Source organism: Formica exsecta, unplaced genomic scaffold, assembly GCF_003651465.1.
Source record: "Formica exsecta isolate Colony F162 unplaced genomic scaffold, ASM365146v1 scaffold2, whole genome shotgun sequence".
NCBI classification, from domain to species: domain Eukaryota; kingdom Metazoa; phylum Arthropoda; class Insecta; order Hymenoptera; family Formicidae; genus Formica; species Formica exsecta.
In genome coordinates this window covers 2,757,144-2,771,460 of record NW_021849297.1, presented here as the reverse complement: position 1 = coordinate 2,771,460, position 14,317 = coordinate 2,757,144, and the positions used below count along the sequence as shown (strand labels likewise).

General features: G+C 37.7%; 1 protein-coding gene across 2 annotated transcripts in view; it reads left to right on the top strand.

The window, feature by feature from the left end:
* Positions 1 to 14,317, top strand: part of LOC115234499 — a 148,297-nt gene that overhangs the window by 85,169 nt on the left and 48,811 nt on the right. For both annotated transcript variants that reach the window (XM_029805631.1, XM_029805632.1), the window contains 3 exons: positions 4,926 to 5,534; positions 6,163 to 7,076; positions 12,538 to 12,827. In XM_029805631.1, the coding sequence (XP_029661491.1) occupies positions 4,926 to 5,534; positions 6,163 to 7,076; positions 12,538 to 12,827 (1,813 nt within the window). The remainder of the gene's footprint in view (positions 1 to 4,925; positions 5,535 to 6,162; positions 7,077 to 12,537; positions 12,828 to 14,317) is intronic.

Sequence of the window (14,317 nt, the reverse complement as noted above, 5' to 3'; positions counted from 1 at the left end):
TATATATATATATATAATTTTAAAACATTAATCCGGTTATTTTATACACCTCGTATGTGTAAAATGAAAAATTAAAATCAATCCTTTTTGATAAGCGCCTGAAAAAGCGCGACTCTGTTGTTGTTGGTGCATTTTTTTTCGAGAAAATCTATTGCTCTCGTTCGGATCGATAATTCGCTGCTATATAACATAAAAACTCATAAAATGCAGACAACGCGTCCGAAAATGCTCGCGTCGAAAAATGAGTCTCGTAACCGTCGGGACATACGTAGGGTTGTGTAAGATATGAAGGAAAGAAGATGCAGGCACCCAAACTCACACATATTGGGCTTGGAACCACACGTACAAGTGGATGAATCCGTGTCATAAAACCGACATGCTTTCACCGTGAAAATAAACGAAAATGCGCCGAGCAGACAACATTTAGAAATCGTTCTTAGGACCGCCAAATGCACTCGCGTTTATCACAGTTACCTCGTGCACCAAAAATTAAAGAGCCGACATAAAAGAAGACTGCTGTATAAAAGAAAGTAAATGCTTCAAACAATGCTACTTTTTTCTAAATAATATTTTATTCGTTTCGTAGTCCGAAGAAAGCACCTTTTACACCTTTTGTTTCATAAATAACTTCTACTTTTCTGGACTGAGGATGTTGAGCTTTGTATGTGAAATCTTGTTATACAAAATACATTTTTAACCACATATAGCTGATAAATAAATATAATAACCATTTCATTTTGAATAGAGAATATACTTTAAATAATATTATTTTTTGTTAATAAAATTCAGTGTCTTTACATAATATAATCTTTTTTATGTTAAATGTTTAATTATTTATTTTATCAACTTTTTTTATTGCCACTACATATAAAAAGCGACGCATATATAATTTTTTTTTATCATATTTTAATTTCCTCCATATTTTACACATTAAAACGAGCGACCATATTTCTTTTTTTTCGACGTTACGATCGATTTTTCTATATATTGTATAATGAACACGATAAAATACAAGAATATTATTAAACTATTTTAATCGATGATAAAATAATCGATTAACACATATAATGCATTTGAGGCTGTTTATGTTTATAATTTACTGCGTTTAAAATTGTATATCTTTTCTATTATTTTACGTAAAAAAAGAATAATTTGTAATTTTCTGTTAAAGTGTCCAGTTTAAGTTTTTCAAAGAATTTATCGGTAAAACCGATGGAGGGCGAATCAGTATACACTGCGAGCAAAAATAACGATTCTCCCAGTATTGGATATAATTCGTGAAAAAAAACTTCTCTTGCCCGATGCCAGGTTACCGAAATCAAAATATCGAATTTGATACTTGAAAAAACAAACAATTAAGACCCTCGAATCGAGTATCGAAGGTTTCAACAAAAATATGAAAAATCAGCGACTTCGTTTTATCACAAAAATACGATCGCCGCTTTCAACCGACTCGCGAACTATAAAAAAATTATGGCAGTCAACCGCGGCGGTGCGTGGTATTTTTTCATTATTCACGATATATATTCACATACAAGAAAGGATCGAGTTATGCGGTCGCTGTTCGCTAATGGACCCTTGAAAGCTCGCTTCTTCGTGCAATCACGAAAATTGCAGCATCGCGAGTCTATTTCAACAGATACAGGTACAATAAGAGATAATTTAAAAAATAAAAAGCCAATTCTTTTCTCTATTTCTTTCTCGCTCTGTCTCTCAATTCCGATAAATTAAAGATATGAAAAATATATAATTAATTAAAATTATTGATGAATGAGATTTTACGCGATATGAAATTAATAAAGAAAAATATATGCTTGCAAATTCCATCCTCATAAATTTCGCATAATTCAAGAGAAAATACAGAGACATATCTCGAAAGCATCTAACAAAAAGCCAATGAGATTCGTGTTTTATTATTCGAGTGATCGCTTTTTCCGTCGAAGGACGCGGAATTCCGTGTTTGTGCATTTTACCGCATCGATTTGTGCGATCGAATCAACGATATAAAAATCGAGCGGCGGAGAAAGAGAGAGAATACAACTGTTGGACAGATCGATCTGCGATCCAATCGTTGCCTGCCATTTTCGATACGCGAGACGTATATCTGGAAACGTTCACGTTCTGGCTGGCACGATTCCGCACGACGGATTTTTCTCATCGCGTTTCTTTCCACAATGCGCCCGCGAAGAGACACATCGTCGTTGTGAAACACCGCTCCCTGTATCACTGTCTCCTTAAATTTTCCACGACGGAATGAAGCGCGATATCTCCCGCGCTACCGCATGAATATCAACGCTGGACACTGATCCTTTGTGAAAATTTGTCGATGTGCTTTTACCGTTTTTGATTCTTTCCTTTTGATATATCTTTAGTTAAAAGAAAATAGTGAACACTGTGACATATATATTACGTTAACATAAACTTATTATAGTGTATAATTTGATCAATACAATTTTAATTTAATTTAATTTATTAATTAACAAATAATATCGAAGGAACAAAAATAGCTTGACAAAACTCGAATAAAAATACTTATTGTTAGTCTCTGTATCTTTAAAATTGCCTTTATTTTATTTTTTCAAAAAATTTACTATTTTGTATCCAGTCATAATTAAACACTCTATCTTATCCCAACGTAATTCAATATTGAATGTCTGCCTCCAACATTCTCTGCGTTAGTTTATAGAAGGATATTTACAGGCTTGTAGACGTTCTAATCTCCCAGGAAACCAAGGTCGATTTATTGTTTTGCGTCTCTCCTTGCGACCGTTTCGACGTTTCGTTCGACGTTTTCACGAGAGATTCTCTTTGCTCTCCCCTTGCTTCTTGGCACAATTTGGTTGCAACGAGAAGCGGCTGGAACAAATGCGCCTTTGCAAAGAATTGATAGGTAGATTCCGCATGACATAGGAATACGCTAGACGAGATATTCGGTAACGAGCTTACTATTCTTCATACGTCGTTGTTGCATTATTCTGTCAAAAACTCGTATCATGTTATCAACATTTTGTTAATCCTTCTCGGTTAATATGGATCAATTAATATCAATCACTTATTTTAAGACAATTTTTTAATTCGTTCTTATTTAATATTTCAGAATAAATATTAAAAATTAAATATGATATTTTAATATTAATATTTTATTATAGTCTTTTGTATTAACATTTAAATATTAAATGTTACAAAAACTTAAAACCATATAATTGAGATAAAGGCAGAAAAAGCCAGTGATTAAATTTTTATTACAGAAAAAGCAAATCAAATTAATCGATGAATCCGTGGAATATCAAAAAAGTAAACTAGCTAGATAATGTTTGGTACATATACACACATTTTATATATGTGTACATAGGGTATCCCACAAAAACATTCGTATACAGATGCATATGAGATAAAAATTATCAGATATATATTTTATAGACTCAAAATTGCTTGAAAAACACATCTCCGATGAATAGAGATGAATTGTACTTTTTTCTATATCCGCGGTATCCCAACGAATCGGATGTCATAATCGCATACTGTATAATGGCCATGCATTGTTATCCATCGTCCGACAGATTGTTTACTCTGCGCGCGACTGGATAGATTATTGCTGACAGAGTGAATGGTCGGCGAATGCCACGTGTTCCATGTTCTACGGATTACTGTTATCGATTACAGAATTGAGACTGTTTGCCGATATCGGCTGCCGATCGTACACCGCCACAGTCGACGTCGCATACCTTATTGTTAGTACTATTCGGTTAACGGTGTTGCTCTCGGCAATGTGTACGCTGAGTTTAATCGCGCGTGTATGTTAATCGTTTGCATAATGCTAACGCGAGCATCGTTAGAATGCTGCCTTTCTGTTCGATCATTAAATGAGTATAGAAATTATTATCTTATTAGAGATTGTTCTGGATTCACTGAAAGTGATAGTTTCATAGCATTATTCTGTATAATATTTGACATTGATATTTGTTAAAGAAGGAGTATTAATATTTTAATACGTACTGTAAACTCTTGAAAGCAAATAATTTTTTACTATATTTTAGAGCGCAAATTTTGCGCTTTAAGGAAATTCTAATTTTAACAATAATTAACAAGATAAATTTGCGAAAAAATTCACTTGAAAAATTCACGAAAATAAGAGGAAACGATCGGGTAAAGATCGATTTCCACGGCGAAATATTTCGCTACACTGTCTACCGTAATGCCGTGATGTAATATCGCGAGATATCCGTATCGAATGCTGGCCTCGAATGTAACAAGCAATAAAGTGTCCGGAGTGTTTTGATCCATCTCAAGGGGATTAGTGGTTCGTGGGGAACGTTTTAAGTTCTAATTGGCTGGACGGACACCGGAGATCAGGAAACTGAGAAGTATCCGAGAAGCTGGTCACGAAGTGACTAAAATCTTTTTCCTCTATTTTCGCGCTACGAGTCGTCTATTTGATCGAAGATCGGTTTTCGGTCTTCCAGGAAACAATCCGTAATTCATCGCATTTGCCCCTTTTATTTTGGTCCTATGTCTGGCAATTGTTTTTGATTCGCGTGTTGATTCGCAATAGCTTTTCATCGTTTTAATACCACATGAATGATGCATAATATCTTTATACTCTCGCATCTTATTAAGTGAAATTTAAATCAAGATAAGATCTATAATGCTATTTCCCCGTGCCAAATTTTTTCTTATTTTTATATAAAATATTCTAATTTTGTGATTTATCTTTGCTTTTAAAAATTTTATATACTTTTTTTGAAGTGCGAAAATATCTTAAACTTTGGCTTATACGGGATGATTTGATGAACGGAAATCTGCGTTCCATCGATCGTATTTTGATTATATAATAATTTCAATTTTTCCCTCTACCGAAGATAAAAAAAATTTAATTTTTAATATTACATCGCGAATTTACGCGAAATGAATTATTATTTTTCCAGCTAAGCGACGGCACCGTATCCGAGGCGCCGCGGCGGGTCGCCGTCGAGGGTGGTCCAGGGAGCGGGCGGACCACTCTCTGTCTGCGACTACTTCATCAGTGGGCGACCCAGAGCGACGGTCCCGCTTTGGCCTTTATCGTGCCGCTGCGCGAACTTCGCGGCAGTCCAGTCCTAAATTATCTCGCGCGAGAATTGTTCCCGAGAACGGCCGCGTTGGGCGATGCGGTCGCCCATGTCTGGCGCACGTTGCATTTGATGGAGGACCGTGTGCTCTTCGTTCTGGACGGTTACGATGAGTGCGTGGGCGGCCGAGCGTCTCTCGGCGACGCGGCCGATCTGCTGGAGGGTCGACTGTTCCCGGACGCGAGGATCCTGGTCACGTGCTCGCCCAGCAACTCGACCGCCCTCGCGCCCTTGGTCCAGCGCAGGATCCATCTGGCCGGTCTCGAATGGCCACACGTTGAGCGACTTTGCGTAGCCTACTTTATTCACAATGACATTGCCGAGAAGGCCTGCGAATTCCTTGAGGCGCTCAATGTACAACCGCAATCCATTAGGCAACTCGGCCAGCATCCGCTCGGGTGGATCATGCTCTGCTGCCTATATCAGGTAGGAATTATCTTCATAAATATCGAAACGTTTTTGTTCTTATTATTATTACATTATTATTACAATATAAAGAAAAGTAGTTAAAAATCAGAGCTGCTTTCAAATATTTTCTAAAACAATCATTTTGGACTAATTATAAAATTATATTTTATTTTAAAAATTTGTTTATTTTGAAATTATTTTTTAGATTACGATGCTGTAATTATACTAATTAATTTTTATGATTTTTTATATTTGAGACAATTGTATTTGCAGTAGATAGTTTTTTTTCCTAACAGCATATTAAACTTACTTTAGCAATAAATTTATACTTCTATAAACTACTTATTGAACATAAGATTTTTTATTTTATTAAAAAAATAAACTCTTTTATAATATTGAATAATTGATAGTCAACTCTTTTATCGTTTTCATCGAATAGTAGCGACGATTTTGCTGCAATTGCAAAATTCTCCGAATATCTTCTATAAAAGTTACTTATTAAAAATTATTAGATTAATGATTGATTAAAATAAATTATAGTTTAATTATTAATAAGATACGTTTATACATATATTTATTGTCCGTATAATGATAGAGATAAAACGCTGAAACGGCCTGATCCATGAACGCGATTTTACTTTGACAGGATTCCGGAAGTCTACCAACCGAGACAAGCGCTCTCGTACAAGCGGCGGTCAAGTGCATCGTGAAGAGGAGCTTAGATCCGCCGATTCCCTATAACGAAGAGATCCCGGGGCACTGCAGGAAGCGCCTCGAGGACTTCGGCAAGGTGTCCCTGGCCGCTCTACGGGAAAACAGATGCTGTTATACGGAAGCCGAATTGAGGGCGCGAGGCGGCGGAATTGAGGTCACGCGGCTCGGCTTCCTGACCAGGGGATTAACTTTTGGCCAGAGACGCAAACCTGATCTCTACACGCCAATTCACACGGCGGTAGCGGAGTTCCTGGCGGCGTACTATCTCACTTCAGTGGCGCAATATGCCAATATTCTGCGCCGCGAATTAGAGGGTCTGCCCTCGGGCATCATCGGTCACCTGGCCGGCCTGCTTGGTCCCAAGACCCACTTAATCCTGAACCAATTATGCCCGTTGGAAGTGCCACCTAGAGCTGTGTTCTCGTTGTTAAAGGCGGCCGGCGCGTCCGATGGCAACATCTCGGCGGTCTGCCGATTAGTCGGGGCAGGTCCTGGTTTCGGGCCCGCGCCCAACGAACGACCACCGGCCCCGCTAGTTCATACGTCTCCCTTAGAGCTAGAGGGATGGGCCAGGATTCTCGAAAGTCCCGCTTGCACGCTCGAAGCGCTCGAGGTAGTGTTTCAAGTGGAACGAGGATCCGATCCCCGATATCTCGACGACTTCTTCGACGCTCTCGCTAGCAACGAGAGCGTCAAACTTGTCAGGATCACGTCTCTGCTGGGACAAGAATTCCCGGCGGACGAGGCGCAACGATTGGCCGGACACCTGAAGAGCGTGCTCGGCAAAAAGAAGCTCAACGACTTCGAGCTTGTCATCACTTGTCTCGAGGAGGCGGCCCATGATAGGTGAGTCGTTTTACTAGTATATTCACTTAGCCAGACGAGCTTTAGATTGTTATCCGACGTTTTCCTCAAGATTTCAAACAACTCTTACAATAAACTATGTATATTCGGACGAGTAATAATTAAATTGTCGAGATACATGGAAAGATTATTTGACAAACTTATAGCATTTCTTTTTGCTTTTTTATTTATTTGCTTACTTATCTATTGTTTTTTATTTTCTATTGTTTTATTAATTTTTTTTATCGCTTCTCGCTATTTAATTATTAATCTTTTATTTTATTGCAATCAAAATTTTTTGCCTAAAATTTCCGCGCTCTTGTTCCGCAAAATTTCTCAATTAACATTAGATCATAACAACGAGGTTTCTTCCACGTCGAAAAGTATCCGATCACTTTACGGCTCGAGTCATCGAGTCGATTCGCTCGCGCGATTCAATAGCCAGAAGGATAAAAAGCCTGGCGGACGTGTCAGCGTTATTGTGCCTCGACGACGCTGGTACGGCGCCGTCGATAGTCTCGACGACGAAGACCTATTACAGAAAGCGTGCTCGGTTGCTATGAAGTCTGCTAGGACAAATCGTCAAGAATATTTGTTCGTCCATGCCGTGAAGAGAAGCGCAAAATACGAGAGATTTATTTTTAGATTCTTACATGAAAAAATCAATACAAAGCGAGAAAAAATGCCTAAAAAAATAAAATTAAATAAAAATAATTTATTCTTTAAACATATAAATTCATACATTTATATCGAGATTTCTCTTGTCAATTTTGAAAGAAACAGTCATAGATTGATCTTTTTTGAGAACGAGTAATTTATTTAGATTCAATATTCAAGAATTATAAGTTTTCGTAAAAAACTACGAATTAATATATTATCCTATATTATTTTCATTGATTTTTTCTTTGTCATAAATAATCATAGACAATATAAATTGCGTTATCATGAATTCGTAATATCCGTGAACATTATAAGGATTTGGCTGTCGCTATACATAGCATTAAATCATCAGGATTTATCGTTAAACCCGCCATCCCCTAAAATTTCCATTAAGCTCGCGCGATTCCCGGAGATGTCAAAATTGAAAAATTTGTTTTGTTGCGCGGCGAAGGGCGACGAAAAGGTCCATTGCGCAGATATTTGTCTTCGCCTGAAAGGAGTGAATAGTAGACGTCAAAAAAAATGTGTTTACCTTGCGAGAATCGGAGTGTGAATATATATTTGCACAGTTGCGGCGTGGCTCGCTTGCATACGTGATAGTTTTACCCCATCTCGCCGAAGAAAATCATTTTTATCTGTGACTTTCGACCTACGAGAAACTTAATGACGATTTTAAAATGAAGGAGCCATGTATTTTGCAAACGATTGATAAAAGCCATTATCGTGAATTTTTTTTAAAGTAGAAGCAGAGATGGAAAAAGCGTCATTTATATCTTCCTGTTATTAAAGAATAATCATCGAAAAGAAAATTTTAAATTTTGCACGTTAAAACACTCGCATTGCCAAGTATTTCGCACAAATGGCGAATGCTTTATTTCTACGTTATGATAATTAGACTACGAGTTTATCATAGATAGAATTCTATATATCAACTTTTCTAATTTGCATTTTTTCTTCGTATATTTTTCTGTGTACTATTTGGTTGAATATAGTAAAATCGTTCCATGCATTTGTACACGCGACGGATGCGTGTACATGCGATTATGGCATATACGCAATATGCAAGAGACGCCTTTAAAGACATCCCTGAAAAGATTTTCACGAGATGTTTTTCTTGCCTCCGTTGTTTTTTTCGTGATGGATTTTAATTTCTTGTTTTCTCGACTTAACTCGAGCTTTACTGGCTTTTTATGCGTGCCAACAGCGTCTTTCTCGTCTTCGGGCTTTATATTTTTCGATCCCGCCGAGACGCTTTCCAAGTTACTCTCCCTTTCCATGTCTATGTCTCCGAGGAGATGGAGAAAGTACTTCTGCGGGCGAGTTTTCGCGTAAACTTCTCGATTTACCGATGAGCTTCCTATCGCGTCGACATCGATTTCAAAATTGAACAGACGCATAGAATCTGAAAAATTATTTAGACACACACACACACACACACACACGATCATCGCATGATTTTTCTAAAAATGTTATTTGAGATATCTCTTAAATTTAAATAAGATCGATTTACAGAGTAAATTTTATTGTTTTATCTTGTATCTTTCCAAACTCTCATTCTATTTTATTCTAATTATTTAAAATTTTTTTTCACATTTTCATTTATTTCACGGCACGCGAATTGACAAAAAATTTTTGCGAACTGTAATTACGTTTGCCATTTAGTATTCTCTGTACAAATGTTACCATTCCGCGAAGCGAGATTCAGTAAAAGAGATCTCTCAATAGACATTTTAATTTTACGTGCGCGAAACCTTCTTTCTTTACCTTGCGCTTAAAAATTCAATCTCGTCCATCTCCGGAGTCAAGAGGCGCCGAGTGCGCCTCTTTATCTTCTTCCTTATCGAGGAATTTTTTTCTCGGACAACGCATTGCCTTTCGCGAATTATATATTCCAAACGCGGCGCGCGAGCTTCCGCTTTTTTGGCCATTACAAACGCGAGCGGAATATAACAATGAGAGTGCACTCTGTGTAAAGAGCGCGGGCAGATGCTTGAGAGAAAGCCTGAAGGGAAAAGAGACGAGGAGAAAAAGCCACGACGGAAAATTAAAGAAAACGACGAGACGAGATGCGCCTTAACTCGCGACCGAATTTGTCACTCTTTTTTTGTTTTTTACTTCTTTTCGTCTACCTTTTTATTGAATCTCTCAGCTTTAAGCTCTTTGATTTCATCGTTGCCTCGAGCTTTTCCCCGGAGACTTTCTCTCCGCCGTTGTACAATATATATCGCAGTATTATTCTTTATTCGCTGCTACGTATATTGTACATGCGAAGCTCAATCCTTCTTCACAAAGATGCAGATTTCGAGTCGATTTGGATCAGATCAAACTTGATAAACTTTGATTGAAATTGTTTCAAAAATAAATCATTTGAATCAAAACTAGTTTAACGAAATTAAACGAAAAAGGATCAATATATATCTCTATATATTTGCAACATGGAAAATGTAGATTTTCCTCTAGATTTGTGCTCTATTCTGCTCAAACGCAGAATATCTCGTAATTAGGCTTTCGTTCTCTCTGCTTTTTGTCTTCTCCTTCAGCGAATATTCAATCCTTTTCTCGCAAAGTCTCTTCAAGCTTCATGAGAGGAGTACCTTGTCTACCATGCAACTACAAAATAGAGGTATAAAAGAATACCTAACTATCGTTTGCCTCAACGTAGAAAACTTTCTCTCTCTCTTTTACTCTCGATGGTCGTCTCATTGTTTTTCATCTCCTTGTTTCAACCTTCACCCCAGCCTGTTCTTGCTCTTTACGCTTTATTCTATCGTCTTTCCATAACGTCAGCCTTCACTTTTGTATTGGACGCGACGCGCTTCGAGGATCGACTTTGTCTATCTTTGTCTATTCAAACTATAGGAATCGATTGGACTATCGTCGACTTGAATATTTTTGTGAAAAGTTCACCGTCTCCTGTATTTCATATTGCCGAAGCTATCGATTGTTGCAAGATGAAAGCCATAATCGAGCACGACAATGTATTATCAAGATCTTCATTATTATACCGATATCGTTCGAGAAATTTATTTTATAATTTATTATTTCTAAAATTCGCGAATTTGCAATGATTATTTGATTATTTGGCGATTATATGACGAACTTAACGCTTGTTGTGATACGCCTTCTATGAATTCTTCCTGCGTACTTTCTGACGATGTCGAAAAACCCAGACGACCTATTAATATTACGATCCTGATACGAGAATCGTGTCCGCCTGCAATTGCGTTTAACTGCAGTTTCCGCGCTTTTCGCGCAAATACGCTGCTCGGGCACCTTAGCCGCAATTCCCTTGCCAGCGTGTCGAATTCGGAACAATCAATTCCGCGCGAAAGCTTCGACCACGATCACATAACTAGCTAAAGAAAAAATTTATAACAAGAAGAAAGATAATCGAAAAGAAGAAATAAATATGAAAGAAAAGGAAAAATGCGAATAAGGAAGGAAGAGAAGTAGAAGGGGAAAAAAATAATTTAAAAAAATACAGAATTTATAAAACCCAAGTTTTTTAAATTAATCATTATTTAGAATTTCTCGGATTACAATCTTATAATCTTTATTTTAGTTCTTTATTACCATTCATATGTTATATTTTATTATTTTTAAAATTTTCATTTTTATATTATTCAGATTATTGAGATAGATGTGTCGAGGATATATACATGAGAGAGAAGCATAATGAATATCGTTTAAGTAATAAGAGGTAACGCTTCTCTTCCTCCTTAAATTTATTTATGAAAGAGAGAGAGAGAGAGAGAGAGACAGAGAGAGAAGTTACGTCACTGACTTGAACCAATTTTCAAGTACCAGAATAATCGTGATGAAACACGAACATTCTCTTGCACTTTCCGCTCTCTCTCCTCCCCCTCCCCCTCTCTCTCTCTCTCTCTCTCTCTCTCACTCTCTCTCTCTCTCTCGCTTGTTGTTAGTGCATCCCACACGCGAGAAAATCCAGGCTCTCGCTTACCGTTCCCCGGGGGAGCGTTGAAACTTTACATAATGCGTAATGTATCCGCGCAACGTTCGTCGAGATCCGCCAGAGGAATAACGCTGCGAATAGACAGCGTGAAATGCGCATTATACATGCATAAATATACGCCGACGAGTCCGCGTTGAACTTCCGCGTTGCTGACTCGGCGCGTCGGCCGAATTTACATCGGTCGTATCCGGGTGCGGTTACAGATCCGGAACTGCGTCGGGTGTGCGTGACGTAAAAGCCAAGCTTCGAAAATGCATTCCCCTTTTCCCGAATCCCGGCTATTACCGCATACCACGTCGCAGTTTTTCCAACTTGTTGGAACGTAACACGCCGATGGAAATATCCGCTCGCGCTCTTTCCATTTGACATAATTCAAACTCAAATGCACATGTAACAACCGTAATGTTACTCGCACTCTTTTGGTAAACCGATATGATAATCCCTAAAAGCTGCTCTAACATGATTAAAATTTATGAGGGACAATTAATCGACTAGATATGTCTGACAATGAGAGTATTTTAATTTAACAAAGTTATCGATTTATGAAGTTCCAGAAGAATAATTCAACATTATTCTTTCATACACATGTATTGTACATTTCTGATTTGGAAAATCTATAAATACACATGTCCTGTACATTTCTGATTTGGAAAATCTATAAACGTCTAACGATAAGAGTTTTATTCTCTTTAATTAAAAAAAAAAAGATATATAATTTAAATTTTATTTTTATTTGTTCGTTCATTCGTTTAAAATTATTCTTATTGTGTCTAGATAATGTCTCGTTAATGATAATAATAAATACGTAATTAACGCGATTGATTTCAGACTGGAGTGCGTGGTGAACGCTCTTTGTCGCGGCCTGAACCACGCCTCCGGCAGCCTGTCACGACTGGTGCTCGACATGAATCTGTCCGGCGAGCAAGTGTCCCGGGTCTGCGAGGCACTTCGCGGCTGCATTCAAGTGCAGGCGCTGCACTTGCCCCATTTAGGCTGCGGATGCGAGGGCCTCGCCTCGGTGGCCGAGCTGCTGAAGGAACGGCCGCTGCTGGCGCTCAACCTGGCTGGCAGCTGGGGCGCCAAGAACGAGGATCCGTCCAGCTCTGGCATCAGTATGGGTAAAACTTTGTTGTTATCGCTCTCGATACGTCGACGCGATTCCGCGGATATGTTCGAAAATCAGAAGTTAACATTGATACGCGTTACGTTTCGTCGAATTTGCGTTAATTTTTGTATAAATTGATATTTTACGAAGCACTCGAGATATATATATTTGAGAAATTGATAATTATTTTTATTAAGATATGTGTTGCCTTTATTCGCAATTATTTTAGCCCTTAAGGAAAATACTTAAATGTTTTTTGTTTCTAATTTTATAAAAATAACAGCTGCAAATTGCAAGTAAAGTGTTAGTAATTCACATCGAAATGAAAAAAAGGTTTATTAAAAATAGGTTTAATAAAATAATTTTTTTTTTTTACGCAGTTTACATATATATATCGAGAGTCATGCGTACGCATCCCACGATGAATCGCGTCGACAAAGTTCTGAGCTTCGTACCGATATAAAGCGCGAGCGTGCGGTTCCCCTCGAGATTCGGCATCCATGAATTTTCCGAGAGATACCAAACACATTCCGTGCATTACTATTGCTACGATTTGGCTGACTCGCGAATTTTCGATGTTCTCTTTTGCGATTGAACTGTTCAAAACTATTTAATGGATCGAGATATTCTCTTTTATACTACATTATAATGGAAAAATCATCAATTGTTTTTTCTTGAAAGAACCAAAAACCGAAAAAAGTCATTCAAGATGTATAAAATACTATTCTTTTTAATTTAATTTACAAATTTTTACACAGATAAATAAAACGTGACCAAAGTTAATTAATGATTTGTTTATAGCATCAAACTTTTAAACTTATTCTCATCATCTTTAATAAATATTACTGGGCAATTTTTTTTATTCAGACCAACATTCTTTTTTTCGTCTTGAACATTTTTCAAGCTTGAAATGCAACGCTCGGAATGTCCGTTGGCGAAGTGTTAATGGAAAATCACCTTCGTAGATTCGGGATCATAATTTCACGGCTCTGTCTCATAATGGTTTAAATTGTTGTCAGCGGTCTAACCGCGGCAACTCACATGGGAGAGAGAAACACGGTGACATGTCGCCGGGAAAACTGCACGTTCAGTGTCGGCGCGGTCACGTCGCGACCACCATAAACCGATACGACCGCGGCAAAAGTACATTGTTGCGGATGTACGCTCGCCATTAAACCGACACCGGAATTAGGAACACGCGAAACGGCGGGCGGTCGCGTGTGAATTGCGCCCTGCAAATCCGCGCGAGCTAAAGTTGCGATGATGTTAAAACAAACTTTGGTCCTTTCAGAACTTCGTCTCCGGAGCAAATGCGCAGATCTTGATTTATACTATCGGCAGTTTTGCCATAAAGACCCGTAATATTTCGTGTTACGTTAAAGTCTAAACGACGATAGACAAATTACTAGACAGATGGAGATTAATAAATTGGGACAAAAATTCAGCGATGTATTGCAGATTGATTTTTAATATATTTGTTGTTTGATATAATTAATATTATAT